General features: G+C 44.9%; 1 protein-coding gene across 4 annotated transcripts in view; it reads right to left on the bottom strand.

Moving 5' to 3' along the window:
* Positions 1–19,347, bottom strand: part of PITPNM3 (PITPNM family member 3) — a 628,273-nt gene that overhangs the window by 20,505 nt on the left and 588,421 nt on the right. For all 4 annotated transcript variants that reach the window (XM_029612401.1, XM_029612400.1, XM_029612398.1 and 1 more), the window contains one exon: positions 14,960–15,108. In XM_029612401.1, coding sequence (XP_029468261.1) covers positions 14,960–15,108 — 149 coding nt within the window. The remainder of the gene's footprint in view (positions 1–14,959; positions 15,109–19,347) is intronic.

The raw sequence follows: 19,347 nt of genomic DNA, 5'->3' as shown, positions 1-19,347 counted from the left end.
ACTTAATATCACTATGATATTAGGTCGGAGGGTGCACAGAAAAGCAGTTTGTTTCTGCTTTTCTTACACTTTCCCTGTGCTGGCCAAAATTAACTTCTGCCTTTGGGCAGGCGCTAATTTCTGAAAGTAAAATGTGCGGCTTCGATGCACATTTTACTTTCTGATTCGCGCGGGAACAACTAATAGGGCCATCAACGTGCATTTGCATGTTGCGGGCGCTATTAGTTTCGGGGGGTTGGCAGCGCGTTTTCGACGCACTATTACCCCTTACTGTATGAGGGGTAAAAATAGCGCGTCGAAAACGAGCGGCCAAACCGGGGCTAAAGGTGCGCTTGGCAGAGCGCACCATACTGTATTGGCCCGATTCCTTCTAGCACTAGCTTAAAATTGAGTACCGTGGCACTGTGGTGCACTTTGCCCTCATGTCCTGAGTCACCAGGGTCCCCTGCAGAAGGCATGGGAAATGAGGTGGGGTAGATGCAGGTAGACAAGTAAAAAGCTAGCTAGCTTTCCAGAGCCATTTGCCCTTTATTGGGTCAATGCAAAATAAGCCAAGGATTATAAGAAAATTACATGCTGTATTACAATAGTGGTGTGACGGTGAAGAAGACTGCGGTTGACAGCATTGAAGACAGCAGAAAGGTCTAATAAACCAAGGAGGGAATCCGCCCTCCCCAGCTGGTTCTGCATGCCTTTGTCCGCTGTCAGTCAGAGACACCAGCATTGATTTGGTACCATGTGCCCTTCTGAATTCCAACTGAAAGGGGTGAAAAATCTGGGCATTAGGCAAAAATAGCAATAGCCATGATAAGTTTTTCAATCAACTGAGCCAGAAAGGGCATCTTAGAAACTGGACGATAATGCTTCAACACTTTTGGAGCTGGCGCCTGCTTTGCTTTTTTTTTTTTTTTTTTTTTTTTTAAATTGGCTTCCCCACAGCCTCCTCGAGAGATGTCTGAACACAACCCTGAGAGAGCAGGCAATTAACCAGGGGGCAGCTCACGTTTTAGCTCCTTCACAAACTTCAAAGGCAGATGATGCAAGGAACAAAAAGGATGATTTCATCCCCTGAAGAGTTTTAGCAATCTCTACCTGTGCAAGTTAATCTAAAATCCTTCAAGCGGCCCATCCTCTGGAGACGGTGCCTAACATTTGAAATCCTCTTCATTCCATAAGGAGAATTAGTTTCTCTTCCATAAAAGCATGAAGAATCTTGCAAATGTAAGTTGGGAGTATTTTCAAAATGTTTTTCTTTTTTTTTTAATTTTTGGGTTTTCATGGAATGCCTGGGGTCTCAGAATGTCCCGTGATTTCATTTTAGTGCACCCTGTGTGTTTTTCAGCTGCTTTTTTTTGTTTTTTCAGCATGGAGTATGAGCTTCTTGAGTCAGGCCAACGTCAAGAGGCCCTTTTTCTTGACTGGAAGCTCTGTAAGCAGATGATTCACACTTTCTATGGGCAAACGTGACATTGCCGGCAATGTGTATTTTATGTAGCGAAGGAATGCACTTTTACTTCTTACCTAGTAAAACAGATACATTTGTAATGCCAGCTTGTCTTTCCTTTGTACTGCTTGCTTTCCCCTTTGGTTCTGTTCCTTGATCTCCAATTTTCTGCAATATATTTTGTCTTCATATTTCTATACCTTTTTAAGCACGGAAGAAGTGTACCATTTTGATTATGATCAGTTTTATTTTATTTTAAATCATCTTTGGCCCGATGCCATTATCTACTTTCTGTTATCCGTCACATTTCTAGCATTTATCATCAGATATGCAGAAATGTGACATGCCTGGAGTTAAAAAAAAAAAAAAGCCCACGATCTGCTCTTAAGGGTAAATTTCTAAAAACACCAGCGGGTGAGAAAAAACGGAGATACACGCTTAGCCAGGCCACGCTTGTGCCACGGGGATTTTTAAAAGGGCTGCGGCCACGCGCATATCTCCTGGTACAGGCCGAAGAGCTGGCAAAAAAAAAGGGGCAGCCCGGGATTGGGGCGGGGGCCAGCGCAACTAGGCACTGTCCTGGTGAAGCACACGCCAGCAGCTGGCTGGCACGCTCAACCTTACTACTGCTCCGAAGAGCAGGTAAGTATTAAAAAAAATAAAAAAATAGCTAGAGGGGTTTTAGGAATCGGGGAGGATAGGGGAAAAGGCAGCCAGAGTAGATAGGGGTTTTAGAAAGTTTCCTCCCAGTCCGTTCCTTTATTGGAGCCGACTGGGAGGGAACTGGGAAAAGGCCCAGTCCATCTCCCCCGCCCCCCCCCCCTTGCACGCGCCATGTGCACAGGTCTAAAAAACTCACCTTTTAATGAGCCTAGAAGCAGCTGATGAACTTAAATGAGTAGTTTCAGGCTCTTGCTTCAAAATAAAAATTATGTAATGTGTACAATTAATTGGGGACTTAGAAACTTTCACTGAGCTCTTGATACTCTATCGTATATGTCTTTTAAGGAAAATTTTTTTATTTATTTATTTTTTTGCAACTGACCTGAAACAATTTATTAAAATATTGCCCCTATGCCTCTCTTACTCTCATTATGTCTCCTGCCACCAATCTGAAATAGCCTCAAGCACTTGTTTGTTATCTTAGGGACGGATCAGGTTAATTTAGAAAGACAGGGGTCAATTTTAAGACCTGCGGGTGGTTCCCAGTGCGCGCACATGGATGCACTGGTTTTATAATAAGCAGGTGGGAACATGCGCGCGTTATGAAATAGTATAGCTGTGCGCAATGCAAGCCGGTTTTTAACATTCACGCATGTGCGGGCGGCCCGCAACTTGCATGGGGGGATTTTAAAAAGCAATGCTCGGCGACGAGAGTCGGGCTTCCCCAGTTCTGTCCCAGTCTGCTCCAATTAAGGAGTGGACTGGGCAGGAACTTCCCTGTATTCCTATCTAACCTTCCTACCTTTTCCCCTCTCCTCCCCGATCTCTCCCCTCTACCTACTAGAATTTTTATTTTGTACTTTACTGTTCCTTTGGAGCAACAGTAGACTCCGCGCACCGGCCAGTACTTCCCTGGGACAGCAGCTACTGGTACTGTCCTGGCCCGCTTCGTGCCGCCCCTTTCTTTTGGTCCAGCACTTTGGCGTGTAAAAGCAAGTTTGCTTACCGTAAACGATGTTTCCGTAGATAGCAGGATGAATTAGCCATGCTGTCATGGGATCTGTCAATCAGGCCCGGGAGGCGGAGCTTGTCAAAGCAGAGAACAGAGCTTTGCTCTCTGCGGCTGCGCGTATGTTCCCGCGCAGGAAAGTAACGGACTCTCCTCAGTCTGTAATTAAGCTGTAGTGTAGTCGAAGACTAGGTGACTGCCAGGGAGGAGGGTGGGTCAGCATGGCTAATTCATCCTGCTATCTATGGAAACATCGTTTACGGTAAGCAAACTTGCTTTTTCCCGTCGATAGCAGGGCTGAATTAGCCATGCTGTCATGGGAGTCCAAAGCTCCCGATCACGTCATATATGACATATGTGGTTGGACGTGATCATTGACAGTGTGGCAGTCACTGTGGACAGGAGGATAGAGAGTGCAGTATTGCTTGCCCTATCTTCGCATCCGTGGTTGCTTGCTGGTCAAGGCAGTAATGAGATGTGAAGGTATGCAGTGATGATCATGTAGCTGCCTTACAAATGTCAATGGGTTGCACATTCTTCAGGTGTGCTAAGGATGTTGCTACTGCTCTGACTTGGTGAGCTTTAGGAGTAGATTGTAAATGTAAATTCTGCTTGTCATAGCAGAATTTGATGCATTGCGCTATCCAACTGGAGATGGTGCGCTTGGCTACTGGCTGTCCAGGAGCCTTCGGGTCGTAGGAAACAAAGAGTTGAGAAACACGGGAGTCCGAGTTCGTCCTTTCTTTGTAGTGTGTTAAAGCTCTTTTACAATCCAATGTGTGCAGTAGCTTTTCCCTATCGTTTGCATGAGGTTTAGGGAAAAATATTGGTAATTCCATTGACTGATTGAGATGGAATGGGGTAACTACCTTTGGTAGGAAGGATGGGTGAGTTCGTAGAACTACCTTTTGTTGATGAAATTGTAAGTATGGAGGATAGTGGACCAAAGCTTGTAACTCACTAACTCTTCGTGCTGATGTTACTGCAACCAGGAATACCACCTTCCAAGTGAGGTATTTCATGTGTACTGAGTCCATAGGTTCAAATGGAGAAAGCATGAGCTGTTCCAGAACTATGTTGAGGTTCCAAGGGACTGGAGGTTTGGATACCGGAGGACGAATGTGTGTTAACCCCTTTATGAAACGAGTCAATAATGGGTGATTGGATATAGGAATGTCATTGATTGGTCTATGATAGGCGCCTATGGCGCTGAGATGAACTCTGATGGATGATGTTGCTAGTCCAATTACATATAGAGAATGAAGATAATCAATGAGCAATTCCGGGGAGCAGTCCAATGGCGGTACACCTTTGGAAGTGCACCAGGTAGAGTAGCGTTTCCATTTATAGCTATAATTTTTCCTGGTTGAGAATTTTCTTGATTGTAACAAGATGAATTGTGCTGAAGTGGAAACTCCTTGTTCTGTCAGGAGGAGCCTCTCAATCTCCAAGCTGTTAAGTGTAGAGATGAGTGTAGCGGGTGTAGAAGTGTTCCTTGATCTTGGCTGAGAAGATCTTGACGATTCGGTAATAGAATTGGATCCTTGATGGATAGTCGAAGTAGGAAACTGTACCATGGTTGCCTCGGCCATGCTGGGGCTATGAGTATCAGTTGAGCTTTGTCCGCTATGCACTTCTGAACTGTTCTTGTTATGAGAGGTATGGGAGGAAAGGCATACAGAAGGCCTGTCGTCCACGGAATGAGGAAGGCATCTTGAGCAATCCTGAATTGGCTTGGCCTTATCGAGCAGAATTGGGAAACTTGAGAATTGATCTCTGTTGCAAAGAGATCTATGGAAGGTGTCCCCCACTGTAGAAATATGTCCTGGACTACTTCTGAGTTGAGTGTCCATTCGTGGGGATGAAAGATGCGGCTTAGCCTGTCCGCTCTTGTGTTTGCAACTCCTGGTAGGTAAGTTGCTTGTAGGTGTATGCAATTTTTGTGAGCATGTTCGAAGATTGTCAGGGTCTCTTTGCAGAGGGGCCATGAACCGGACCCTCCTTGTTTGTTGATGTAAAACATCGCTACTTGGTTGTCTGTGTAGATCATGACCCTGCGTCCCTTCAGGTGGTCTTGGAAGACTCGCAATGCATTGCGAATCGCTCTGAGTTCCAGTAGATTTATTTGTAGATTCTGTTCTGAGAGTGTCCATAACCCTTGGGTTTCGTAAGTCTCGAGGTGTGCACCCCATCCCTTGCGAGATGCATCTGTGGTTAGGACTGCATTGTGAGGAGGGGGGCTGAACAGTGCTCCCTTGGACATGGTGGAGTCTAGGAGCCACCATGCTATATCTTTTTTCATTTCTGCAGTCAGCAATACTTTTTGCGTCAATGGTTGTGAATGCTGTTTCCACTGTCGTTTCAGACCCCATTGTAGGCGTCTCATGTGTAGCCTGGTGTTGGGCACCATGAAATTCGCCGCTGCCATGTGGCCCAAAATTACCAGGACTTGTCTTGCTGACGGCCTCTGAGTATGTTTCAAGTTGTGCAGAAGTTGACGGAAATGTGATATTCTGTCGTCTGGGAGGTATGCCCTGTTGCACATAGTGTCCAGGCATGCGCCTATGAACTGTAACTGCTGTGTTGGTTGTAGATGTGATTTCTGAAAATTTATCACCAACCCTAGTTGTTGTAAGCAAAGTATCACACGATTGAGGTGATCTTGTAAGATATTCGGAGTTGAGGCTATTATTAGCCAATCGTCCAGGTATGGAAAGATGGTTATACCTTGTTTCCTGAGATGAGCCACCACCACTATCATGCATTTGGTGAAAACTCTGGGTGCAGCCGATAGTCCAAAGGGAAGAACTTTGTACTGGTAGTGTTGATGTCTGTAGCGAAAGCACAGGTAACGCCACGAGGATGGATGGATTAGAATGTGCGTGTAAGCATCCTTCAGATCGATGGAGCACATCCAATTGTTGGTTTGAATGAGAGGAAGAATTGACTTCAACGATACCATTTTGAATTTCTCCTTGGTGAGAAATTTGTTCAACTCCCTTAGGTCTAGTATGGGGCGAAGGCCTCCAGACTTCTTGGGTATGAGGAAGTACGGGGAATAAAATGCTGCTAGTTTGGGGTGTGGGTGGATTTGTCGAATTGCTTGTTGTTTGCGAAGTAAAGCAATTTCCTCCCCCAGTTGTGGATGGGAATTGTAAATCTTGAGTGTGGAAAGATGAGGCAAGATGGGTTTTGTTACAAATTGGAGTTGGTAGCCTTGACATACTATTTCCAGAACCCATTGATCTGATGTTATTATTTCCCAGGCTTTCAGGCAAGCACAAATTCTGCCTGGAGGAGCTTGATGTTGTGGTGGCGGCTGAATCACTAAAAAGATGAGGTTGGCTTTACAGCAGTAGTCGGCTGTTGTGCCTGTTGCCTTTGGTTACGTGGTTTACCTCTTCGTTGATTTGAGGTATTATTTTGTGGAGCAGGACGTTGGTAGGCAGGGTATGGCTGCGTACGAAAAGATTGATAAGATCTATAGGGCCTTCTGCCATATGATTGTCTACGGGTAGACCCCACATAACGACGGGTAGTCGAGTAAATGGGATTTGATGTTAGAGATTGTACTGCTAGAGCTTCCTCTTTTAATTTACTTACTGCGTCCTGGAACTTTTCTCCGAACAAGTTATCTCCCGTGCATGGGAGGTTCGTTAGTTTCACATGCAAGTCATCTCTTATGGAACTTGAACGTAACCATGCTAGTCTGCGGGCTGCAATAGCTGCTGCAGACGCTCTGGATGACGTTTCATGTGCTTCATAGATTGATCTCAATAGATGTTGAGAACATTCTTCCATATCATGAAGAGGTTGAGGTATTTGTTCCGCTACTGAGGAATGTATACCTTTCATAGCTTGCATACACTCATACAGATATTGCACCATATAGAACTGATGTTGCATAATTCTTGCCGTTAACATTGAATTATGGTATATTTTCCTACCAAATTCATCCAAATATTTGTTGTCTTTCCCTGGGGGGAAAGTAGTGTGTAGTTTTGTTTTCTTGAACCTTTGCAACGCCGACTCTACTACGACTGATGCGTGAGGCAATTGTGGTAGAGTGTATAGTGATGCTTTCTTCATACGAAATTTCATGTCTGTTTTCTTAGAAACAGCTGCAGTTGTATAAGGCGTTTCCCAGGACTTTTGTAATACAGAATGTAGAATTTCTTGAGGTGGAAGAGATGTTGGTTCCACCTGAGTATCAAATATCTTTAGAAGTCCGAGAGTTTCCGCTCTAGGGTCTGCTTCTTTTTGTACCTCTAGGTGTAGAATTGTACCCATTTTTTCTATGAATTTTGGGTATGTAAGGTCTTCAGAGGCGAATGTGGCTCCTGTATTTGTCCTGTGTGTCTGACAGACATCCCACCGATGATGATGGGGATGTTTGTATTGAAGGAGAATCAAAATATGTATCCTGTAGATGAGTAGGTGAAGTTGGTTGGTTTGTCCTGGGAGATGTTGGTGGTTCCGCCGACTGCTCTTCATTAGACTGTGCTTTATGTTTTATAGCATTGTCCTCAGAAGTATTATATATTTTAAAAGATGATTGAAGCGTCTCGTAGAATCCTTCTAGAGACTGCGACAATTGAAAAAATGCTTCTCTTGTATGAGAGGGCATTATCATACGATTGTCTTGTTGTTTTGGAATAATTGTTGGAGGTGACGTTGTAGGAACCTCTCTATCTCTCCGTGTCTTTTCGTCTGGAGCATTTTTGAGAACTTCTGAATCTGAAGAAGTGTTAGAGGAGAGAATTTGTACCGGTTTTCTTAATGAGCCGGTAGTAGACGGAACTTTATGAGATGATTTAGAAGTCGAAGGACTCATGTCCCATGTCGCACTCCTCTTTTTTAATCTTTTAGAATGGGAGTGATGTGAGTACTTATGATAGTCCTCAGATGCAGACTCCGTATCTGTGACTTCCGTCTCGGAAGAAGAGGTGTGTGAAGGGTATCGTTTTCGCTTCAACTTCCTCTTTAATTTTTGAGGCGAGTAATTGTGGTCTCTACGCCCAGATCTTGATGTATGCGCTGAATTAGATTTATGCGCGGATATGTGTTTACGCGCAGATGTAGAGGTATGCGCAGGTATGCGCGTATGCGCGACTGTAGACTCATGCGCACTTGCATGTCTGTGCGCGGAAGTAGAATTGTGCGCGGTTGTAGTTTTATGCGCATGTTTCTTTGATTCCAAGCGCACAGGGTTTTTCGGCGCCGTGCGCATAAGTTTCTTCATAGTCGGCGCCATGCGCTCAAATGTTTTCGGCGCCGTGCGTACAGGATTTTCCGGCGTCATGCGCGTAAGTGTTTCCGGCGCCATGCGCTCAAATGTCTTCGGCGCCGTGCGTACAGGTGTTTCTGGCGCCGTGCGCATATTTAGTCGGCGCGGTAGTTTTCTCTGCGCCGTGCGCACCGGAATCGCTAAGTTGTGCGCAGACTCTGACTTTGGCGCCAGTATATGCGCATTTGGCGCCATAGGCGCAGAAGTCTTCGGCGCGGAGGAATCCTCCTCCTATGAGGTACGTTGCGGCTCTACAGGCACTGGGGATTTAGTAGGACCCACTGGCCTTTGATTTTTTGCTTTCCTCTTACCTCCTATAGTGGAGGACTTAGGTTTAAACGGCAAAGATTTCTTCTTTGACGGAGCCGATGAAGTGAACGGGCCAGGCGAAGAATGAGCCTCTGACGGATCGCGGGAGGCAAAAAGTTCCTGAAGCCTATAGGCCCTCTGTTTTAATGCTCGTGGTGACATTTTTGAACAAAACTCACATTTTTCTATATGGTGATGCGGCCCGAGACATTGATAACAGCGATCATGTCCATCCGTTACCGACATCCGTTTTCCACAGCCACAGGGTTTAAACCCGGGTTTAGACATTTTATTTCTGTTTTTTAAAAACTGAGGAGAATAACAGCTCCGCGTGCGTTCCCGCTCGCGGAAAAAACAGACTGAGGAGAGTCCGTTACTTTCCTGCGCGGGAACATACGCGCAGCCGCAGAGAGCAAAGCTCTGTTCTCTGCTTTGACAAGCTCCGCCTCCCGGGCCTGATTGACAGATCCCATGACAGCATGGCTAATTCAGCCCTGCTATCGACGGGAAACGGGAGTTACGCATGGCTGGGCTACGCCTAACCCCTGGTTTTTACACGCGTGGGCCTTTTAAAATGGGGCCATTCGACAGCTAGAAGGCAGCAGCCAATCACCAGTTTGAATTAAATCATCAAGAAGTTTTTAGTTTTACAGAGCATGTTCATTTTTAAAGGAAAACATTTATACCTTATAAAAAGGGTAGCCCCCAAAACTCCAGCAAAATTAGGTAAGATTATCAGCTAGAAAGATGACTTAAAAAATTCCTACTCCTCTATGGGTGGGTTTAGCGCTACTTTTGTGCCCTGCTAGGCATGAGGATCTTGACATCAGTCAGTCTCTCCTATCTTACTGATGGCTCCCCAAGCAAGACAACATGAGCAGTCCTGCTGTTGCACAAAGTGGTTTGCTGCCTGCTGAAGTGGTTTCTAAAGTAGATTCCCTAGGTTCCAATTTATTTTTTTTGTTTGATTATTTTGTTTTATTTTCAAAACAGCATCCAAGACGAGTCACTCAGAGCTGACTGGACATTAGGACTGCCCTTTTGCAAGAGCTGTACGTAGGATTTATAATTTTTGGAGAACTTATTTTCTCAGGTTTGGAACCTAATATGGGGGCTCTCACAGCTTCTAGTGCTATGTATTGCCTTCCTTACATTTCCAGCAGCCACGGCAGAATACAGCAAGCTGGTGATTGGCAACAACTTGAAGCCTTGTCAACTAATCCCTAAAACAGGTGAACCCTTCCCAAAAGCTATCCTCCTTCAACATGTTTCATGTCGCCTTTTCTTGCCAAATTAAAAGCTTGATGTGCACGTAGCACTACTGCTTTAATACCAGTGATATTTCCACCTTTTGAATAATGTCCATCTCAAACGTATACCACAAGACATGCTGAGAGAAAAAAAAAAAAGAGTAATGCCAGAGAATTGTGCCCAGCTCTGATAAAACGTTTTCTGCTGAAGTTTAGATGGTAAAGAATGGTATGTGCCTGCATCTGAGCAGGGAGCATAATACAGCCAATAAGGCAGAAGTGTGGAGGCTAAATCAAAGGGCTCCTGCTCTGGTTACGAGTGGTTTCACAGTTTTTCCTGTTGTACCAAACGTTTCATGTTCATGCTCAAGCTTCTGCTTCAAAGAATTCCCAGCATGAAAATGTTCTCTCTCTCTCTTCACCCTGCTAAAGCCATCAGTCAAGCGGCTGTATTTATTGCCTCGCACATAACACACCCTATTGCTTTCCAGAAATGCCATGGCTTGGCTCATGTCATGGTTTTGAAAACAAGACTGCTTTTCCGTGGTAAGAAAAGTCAAGCTTTGCCCTTTTAATAAACTCAGGAAAGGTGTTGATGACTGTCTTTAGTTTGTGGATCTCTGCTGACCGACTTTGGCAGGCAGAAAGCACAAGTTAAAATTCAACCTTCCAGATGTAACAAACATCCAGTTTAAATTAGAAGCCAGAAATTTCTGAGCCAGACTAAACCCAAAACCCCTTCAACTACCTTCATCTATAAAGCATTTAATTCTGAGCTAAATGAGTGTGCCATGTCATCTTCACGGTTTGGTAGAGCAAACCTCTTCAGCTGCAGGCTTTGGGGGCTGCAGATACAGAGAAACATGGCACAAAAAGACAACTGGCCCATCTAGTCTGCCCAGAATATATCCCAACTATCAGCTGTAGAGGTTTGACTGTTATGTAGGATATTGCTCCTAATCCAAATCGTTTTTTTCTTTCTCTTTGGGTCCCATCCTGGGTAAATGAACATATAAGATCTCATATTTAATCCAAACAACTAGCATGTCCCTCTAACCCCCATGTTTTGTAACAATCTGTGCCTCTGCCTCTATCCCACCTATAACCCACCTGGTTTAGTTCTTCCCAGTTGGTTTTCCTGTTTTAACTATCCCTTATGTTTTTGTTTTTTTTTTGGTGTGTGTATGTCTTCTTAGTCAGTTTTAATTAGATTATAAAGCTCTAAGGAGCAGAGATTGTATTATATGTGTCTGTAACTTGCTGCATACAGAGCTAGTGCTATACAAATAATAAATAGCTACCAAAACTAGCGAGATGATTGCTGGAACATCCAGCCTCCTAGATCCCCTGTGCCTTGCTGGACAGTTGGATTTTTATGGTGCTGCAGGGACTTACATTTGTACAGGACAAACACCAGTCTGAATCTCTTATGCAATATAAATTACTGATCTAAAAATCACAGCCCCTCATGCATTAACAGTATATAGGGCGCCATGTAATATGCAAATTAGGGGGTCGCACTAGCAAGGAGGCGCTAGTGTTGCTAGCGCGACCTTAGGACCTCCTTGCTAACGCGACCCCATGGTTACCAGCAGTCTGCCGGTTATGAACACAGACGCCGAGCATATCGGTGTTGGTCTTCAAAGCAGCCGGCAGAGATTTTTTTTTACTTTTAAAAAAGTACAGAAAAGCAGTTTTTGCTGCTTTTCTGTACTTTTTTTCAGTGCGCTCAGCTATTAACGCCTGCTCCAGGCAGGCGTTAATAGCTGAGCGATAAATGAGACGCACATTTATTTTTTTGCATTTGGAGTGAATGAGTAATAGCCTCGCATTTGCATGTGATGAGCGCTAACTCATTCACTCTGCGTCGGACACACCTTCAATAGGCGCTAATTCCCCTATTGCATTAGGGGTGGATTAGCGCCTATTTAACCTGTGTCCGACAGCGGGTTAAACAGTGCCCTCGGCTGAGCCCACTGTATTGCATTGGCCCCTATGACAGCAGAAAGTTTGCTTCAGGTGCAAACTTAGAGGATAACTTTCAAAGCACTGCACGCAGTGGCATATATACACACATATGGGCACGTGCATATTTCTAATTAGTATTTTATAAGCTGTGCGTATTGTAAAATATGCGTATCTCTACCCCACAACATAGGTGTGCGTGTATGCTTATGCATGAATACATTCAGTAGAGCAAAAGCGAGTATTTTAATGCATTTAACATGCATACTTTTCCTATTCAAAATACTTTCATGCATGTAAGACTTGCATGAGTAAATCAGGTTTTATATGAGTAAGTCGGCATATTTTTAAAACATAGGTACATAATTGAAATGATCAGTTTACCAATTACTCCACCCGTTCACCCAGTTCTTTTCCAGATCAGAGAAACCTTCCTGGTTCTTCCGTCTGAACTTTCCCCCACGCTTACACAAGAAAATTAGCAGGGGAACAATTACGGGAATAAGTTTCCAAATCTATGTGTGTGTAAATGTTGGCCCTGCCCCAGAATGCCCCCAGATTGCCCCTTTTTCATGTACAGGCGAACCCCAAATTACCCACGTATTTTTGATGCTTATAAAATATTGATAATGCAAGTACAGGCTATGCACATTTTTATGCATGTAACATTTTGAAAATTTACCATCTAACCCCAGGCTTCATCATGATGGCTGGGAGGGGGGGGGGGGGGGGAGCGAACATTTGCAGCTGGCCACATCGCAGCAGTGCCTTTTCGCCCGCCAAAGATGGGGCCGGGCTGCACACGTTTGCCCCCATAGTGCCACAAGAAAAGGTGTTAATTCCTGCGGTACTGCTGGCGATAATGTGGAGAACATTATCGCCTGCAGTTGCGCCGGGCCATAACCCCACTCAAGCCCCACCCACACTCCTCCCCTTCCCTTGATTTAAATTGTACCGCACGTGATAACGGCACCTCACGGTTTAAGGAATGACCCCTGTTAGCGTGTAAGCCCTCTGAGGACACTCATACTGTACCTGAATGTCATCCACTTTGAAGTAGCTGACCAGCTACTAAAGGCAGAATATAAATAACATAAATAAATGAATAAATAGACTAACTGGGCCATCCAGTCTGCAAAGATATATTCCAGCTGCTGCCACAGACGCTTAGCTGCTTTTTGGACATCACTCCTTCTCTAAGTTAGTTTATCATTGGTTCTCTTCTGAACTGGATAGATAGGCATCAAGATCACATACTTAATCCAACATCCCCTTCCTCTCTCCACCTTTAAGCTTTCTAATAATCTAGCGCTTTTCAACATAGTCCTTGGGATACACCCAGCCACTTTGGTTATCAGGATATCCACAGCGAAAGGGAGATGCCTGCTCTGCCTCCATTACTTGCAAATGTATTTCATTGCTGTTCATGATGGATATCCTGAAAACCAAGCTGGGTGTGCCGAGAGGACTAGGTTAAGGACCACTGATCCAAAAGTAGTAGTTCATTCATTCAGCTTCCTAGGTCCTCGTGCCACCGTTAATTTGCCAGTACCAATCCAGTTAGATTCTGGGACGTTACAGCCTGCTGGGACCTACTGAGCTACTCCATGGCCTGCAGCACTGATAAGTTTTACTTTTTATCTGCACTTGCTTTTGTCTTTATTACTTCTCCCTCTGCCCCGTCCTAGAGGACGTGATGGGTGAGTTAACTGCAATATTGCAACCTCCCAACCCTGTTCCTACCAAAATACCTACAGTACCTGAATGTAAACCGGTGTGATATCTCGACTGAGATTAAATGTCGGTATATAAAAAATAATAAATAAAATAAAAATTGTCACAGAATGATATCAGGGCTTTTAACTCTGGAATACCACAGATCCGCGCCTCCTCCATTTCCTTGCCACTAGGGGGCCCCCTGCGTTTCCAGTGCCTTCTTGAATTCTGTTGGTGTCTTTACCACCTCCACTGGGAGTTGGTTCCATGCTTCCTCCACCCTTTCCCTAAAGGAATAGGTTCTGATGTTACTTCTGAAGCTGTCACCCCAGGAACTTCATACCTTGATCTTCGGGCCAGAGCTTTATTTCCTCTGAAAAAGATTTGCCTCTTGTGCTTGGTGTGTACCTGTCCACTAGCTGAATGCCCCACCCCCCTCCTAGAGTAGACATATTTATGTCCTTAAGACTAGTCCTGTATGATTTTGGTGCAGACCCTGGTACTATCGTTGTAGCCCTTAGCTCTGTCACCTCCAGCCTTCCTCTGTCCTGTGGCAGGTATGGTCGCCACCACATCAGGATCACTCTTTTTTTTTTTTTTTTAAGGTAATCACAACATGCAAACTAACCTGGTAAGTAGAAAACAGCATGCAAATGTCTCATGAATATTCATTATAGGGTGGATTTTCAAAGGCCCGCAAGTGTAAGAAGCAGGGTTTACGTGCATTTTAAAATTGGGGCGGGACGGAGGCGGGCCAGGACCAGTGGCCGTTCGTCGCTGTCCCGGGGAAGCGCATGCTGGCAGCCGGCTGGCGCGCGAAAACTACTGCTCCTCCCGAGCAGAAGTAAGTAAAAAAAAAATAAAAAAAATTTTGGGTGGGTAGGTAGGGGTTAGGGGTTGGGGTGGAGAGGGGAAAGGGAAGGAAGGTTAGACAGGGGGGGTAAGGAAGTTCCCCTCCCAGTGCGCTCCTTAATTGGAACGGACTGGGGGGGGAGGCCCGATTGCGTTGCTGCGCGTAATATTCGAAAATTCAGCCCCCTGCATGTGCCGCCATGAGATTTTATAACACGCGCGTGCTAGTGCACACATCTTATAAAATCAGCGCGTCCATGCGCGCGCTGGGAACTGTGTGCATATGGACGCAAATGCGCTCCTTTTTCAAATCAACCCCTATGTGGAGCCTGAACACTTATTTGCAAGTACTTGAAGGGTCTAACCTTGCCGTTTACTATTTCTACTTCGAGCTTCTCTTAAAGTTTTCAGTTTATTTTCCTATTAAAAATGTTAAATGAAAAAGGTAATAAAACTTAAACTACCTAACAACCATTTTAATGGGATAGACGCCGACTCCAAGCCTCTTCTCTTTCGGGATGCTGTAAGAGATTCTACCACTGCTGTTGGATATTTCTGTGTCGAAATACACCCATCTCCCAGCAGAGGGCTCCGTCATAACAAGAATATCAACCTGGACAGACAGGAGGGGGGGAAATAAGTTAGTGCACTGGATTCCTTTTAATGCATATTTAATATGGCAGATATGTTAATAGCTGAATCTTTGGATTTTATAAACAGTGATTTGGTGCAAGGAATACAGGGGTGGCAAGGTGGAGGGAACGTATTAACACGAAGCACAAAATTGCTATTATAATCATGGTTTGTTTGTTTTTTTACACCCAAAAGGAAAAACGAGGAAGGTACTGAACACTCAAATTGGGCAGCTTTACTTTCAAGGCAGGGAGCATAAGAAGTATTTGACACTTTCTTCCTGATCTTTCCCTTATTTGAGCACTATACCACATTCATATTAAAGTAATAATAATGGCACCATCTGATGTAATCACACAGGCTAAAACAAGATACAGGCTAGCACCCAAAGGAGCAGGACTAGGATGTCATCTCCATTTTCTACCCTATTCACAATTTATGTGAAATAAAACAGCAAAGCTAGCTTTAAATAGATTGCATATGTTCTACAACCTTTATATATTGTGATTCATAACTCATGGTATAAGACCATCTATATTATAAGTACACTATTTCTTTACAGGAATGGCGATGGATGCATGGAGCAATCTCTCCAGGGAGACAGTGGAATTTAAGAAAGAAAGCCTGAGCCAATCACAGAAGCATCTTAGTGGTAGGGAAAGTGAAGATAAAGCTAAGGATCATATAGGGGGTGCGGTATACCAGCAGTTAGGAAAAATGGGTATTGAAGATGAGACTTGCAAGCTTTTGATTCCATCGTACAAAATGGATTTGCTAGTTTCCCCGACAGAATCACTTCCATTTTTTAACTCTGTGCAATGCAGAGGAGAATAAAAATGTTTAATTTTAGGTGTAGGTGTCCCTGACCTCAATATCTCTGTAATAACTGTATATTTAATGGCCAATGGAAAAAAAAAAACACAAACTTGTCTGCAGTATGTCCAAGTAACTTGAATTTGACAAGTACTGCCTTGCTATGTTAATCCCTCATTGTGCCTGAAGTTGCACCAGTGGGAATAGTGCAAGACTTTTAAAGCTGAAAGAGAAATGAGACCAAATATATTTTAATATAGATTCTCACAAATGTATTTATATGCTAAATTGTTCATCTGCTTATGATGAATCTTCATCATGCTGACAGTAAACCAACGAGAAATACAAACATTCAAACTTGCCTGCTTCCTAAGCAATGAAATATTTCTGGCTCCAGCTAATATAGTTTTTTTTAAATTCATGATTAAATGACCACAGTATGCAGCAGATGTATTCTGAAGCTCATCACAGAATTGTTTATTATGGCTTTTCCTAGTGAACGTGTAAAGGCTGTGGCCAGTGTTGAATCTATCTGGTTAGCAAAATAGTCGTAGCTATGCATCAGATTTCAGCAAAGGTGGATCACAGGAGGGTTCATAAATTCAGAACTCAAACATTTCCCTTTGGCATTTGCTTTTGTTTTCATTCGGTAGTTTATGCATATAAACGTATGTGCATGAATGCAATTTTGTGCATACAAAACAGCATTTATGTGATTAACTAATGGAACAAATGAACAAACTGAAAATATTTTGTGTTCGCCTCCCTAACTGACACTTCCTCCCAGCTGCTTCTGCTTTAATTCTCTATGGTGTTAGAAATAGGCTTATAGAGACATCGTTTATTAGGGATGTGAATCGTTTTTTGACGATTTAAAATATCGTCCGATATATTTTAAATTGTCAAAAATCGTTAGAGCCGCGATACAATAACAATTCCCCCGATTTATCGTCAAAAAATCATAAATCGGGGGAAGGGGGAGGGGAAGGGGGAGGGCGGGAAAACCGGCACACTAAAACAACCCTAAAACCCACCCCGACCCTTTAAAATAAATCCCCCACCCTCCTGAACCCCCCCAAAATGCCTTAAATTACCTGGGGTCCAGAGGAAGGGTCCCGGTGTGATCTTTTACTCTCGGACCTCCGTGCGTTGTAGAAATGGCGCCGGCTTGACCTTTGACCTTTGGCCGTACGGCCGGCGCCATTTTGCGCAAAATGGTGCTGGCCATACGGCAACACGATTCGACTGCAGGAGGTCGTTCCGGACCCCCGCTGGACTTTTGACAAGTCTTGTGGGGGTCAGGAGGCCCCCCCAAGCTGGCCAAAAGTCCCTGGGGGTCCAGCGGGGGTCCGGAATGACCTCCTGCAGTCGAATCGTTTTTCCGTACGGAAAAACGATTCGCGGTAGGAGATCGTTCCGGACCCCCGCTGGACTTTTGGCAAGTCTTGTGGGGGTCAGGAGGCTCCCCCAAGCTGGCCAAAAGTCCCTGGGGGTCCAGCGGGGGTCCGGGAGCGATCTCCTATGCTCCTGACGTTGGGGGACAAAAAAACAAAATGGCGCCGGCGCCATTTCTACAACGCACGGAGGTCCGAGAGTAAAAGATCACACCGGGACCCTTCCTCTGGACCCCAGGTAATTTAAGGCATTTTGGGGGGGTTCGGGAGGGTGGGGGATTTATTTTAAAGGGTCGGGGTGGGTTTTAGGGTTGTTTTAGTGTACCGGTTTCCCCGCCCTCCCCCTTCCCCTCCCCCCCCACTGGACCCCAGGTAATTTAAGGCATTTTGGGGGGGTTCGGGAGGGTGGGGGATTTATTTTAAAGGGTCGGGGTGGGGTTTAGGGATGTTTTAGTGTGCCGGTTTTCGATTTACACGATATTTAAAAAACCCAAACTGCGACGATCCGATTCCCTCCCCCTCCCAGCCAAAATCGATCGTTAAGACGATCGATCACACGATTCACATCTCTATAGTTTATGACAGCAGGTAAGGACTCTAAGGCCCATCTAGTCTGCCCCATTATTTCCTGGTATCCAAAAACAAATAGTGACATATATAGTATTCCAAAATTTTATTAGTATTCAAAAATGGAAAAAATTCCAAAGAAACAACCTTTTAAAATCTCACACAAGGAATATCAACCTCAAACCCAAGCATACCACTTAATCACATATTCATACCGGGGCGGATTTTAAATGCCCTGTGTGCGTAAATCTGGCCGGATTTACGCGTGCAGGGCCCTCGCGCGCCGGCGCGCCTATTTTGCATAGTCTGCCGGCGCGAGCAGAGCACCCGGGACGCGCGTAAGTCCCGGGGTTTTTCAAAAGCGGCGGGAGGAGGCGTGTCGGGGGGGGGCATGGCAGAATGATGCGGTGTTTCGGGGGCGTGATGCGGCATTTTGGGGGTGGCAACGCAGGCGTGGTTTCGGCCCGGGGGCGTTCTGGGGGCGTGGCCGCGGCCTCCGGACCAGCCCCCGGGACCGGAACCTGGAGCGGGGCAGCTGGCCGGCGCGCACGCGCAGATTTACGTCTGCTTTTAGCAGGCGTAAATCCTGAAACAAAGGTAAGGGGGGTTTAGATAGGGCTGGGGAAGGGAGGGGAAAGTGGGGGGAGGGCGAAGGAAAGTTCCCTCCGAAGCTCCGAAATCGGAGCGGCCTCGGAGGGAACAGGCAGCGCGCACTGGGCTCGGCGTGCGCAGGCTGCACAAATGTGCACCCCCTTGCGCGCGCGCCGACCCTAGATTTTATAAGATACGCGCGGCTACGTGCGGATCTTATAAAATCCAGCGTACTTTTGTTTGTGCCTGGTGCGCGAACAAAAGTACGCGATCGCACAATTTTTTAAAATCTACCCTACCACACACATTTTCCAATACCTTTAAAAACATCTTCATTTTCAAATTGAATTTTTACATATAACCCAAAATTTCCATTTACATTACAAATTTTTCAAATTGAATTACAAGCAGACGTGAAAATGGATACCTTCCAACTCACATCCGCCTCTGAAATTTCTTCTATACTGAAGAAAATGTGACCCGCCACCCACCCCTCTGACATGATCCCCACCAAAGTACTCCTGACTATCCCAGACACCATCTCACAGAAACGCCATTTTCACCAAATGGCGTTGTCATTCCTTATGAGTTACCTTATTGAACTCTAGAACCAACTACTTCTACCACCTCTGAATGCAGACATCCCTTGGATTCGGTTTGATGTCGGCGTTCAGAGGTGGTAGAAGTAGTTGCTTCTAGAGTTCAATAAGGTAACTCATAAGGAATGACAACGCCATTTGGTAAAAATGGCGTTTCTGTGAGAACTTCTTTTTATGATGTGCTGAAGATTTAGAGTCGGGGGACGTGTCTGTTCTTATACTTCTATGGGACATATAGATGTCATTTATACAGGA

This window comes from Rhinatrema bivittatum, chromosome 8 (assembly GCF_901001135.1).
Source record: "Rhinatrema bivittatum chromosome 8, aRhiBiv1.1, whole genome shotgun sequence".
Taxonomy (NCBI): Eukaryota; Metazoa; Chordata; class Amphibia; order Gymnophiona; family Rhinatrematidae; genus Rhinatrema; species Rhinatrema bivittatum.
The sequence above is the reverse complement of the archived record's forward strand: the minus strand, read 5'-3'. Positions and strand labels throughout refer to the sequence as shown.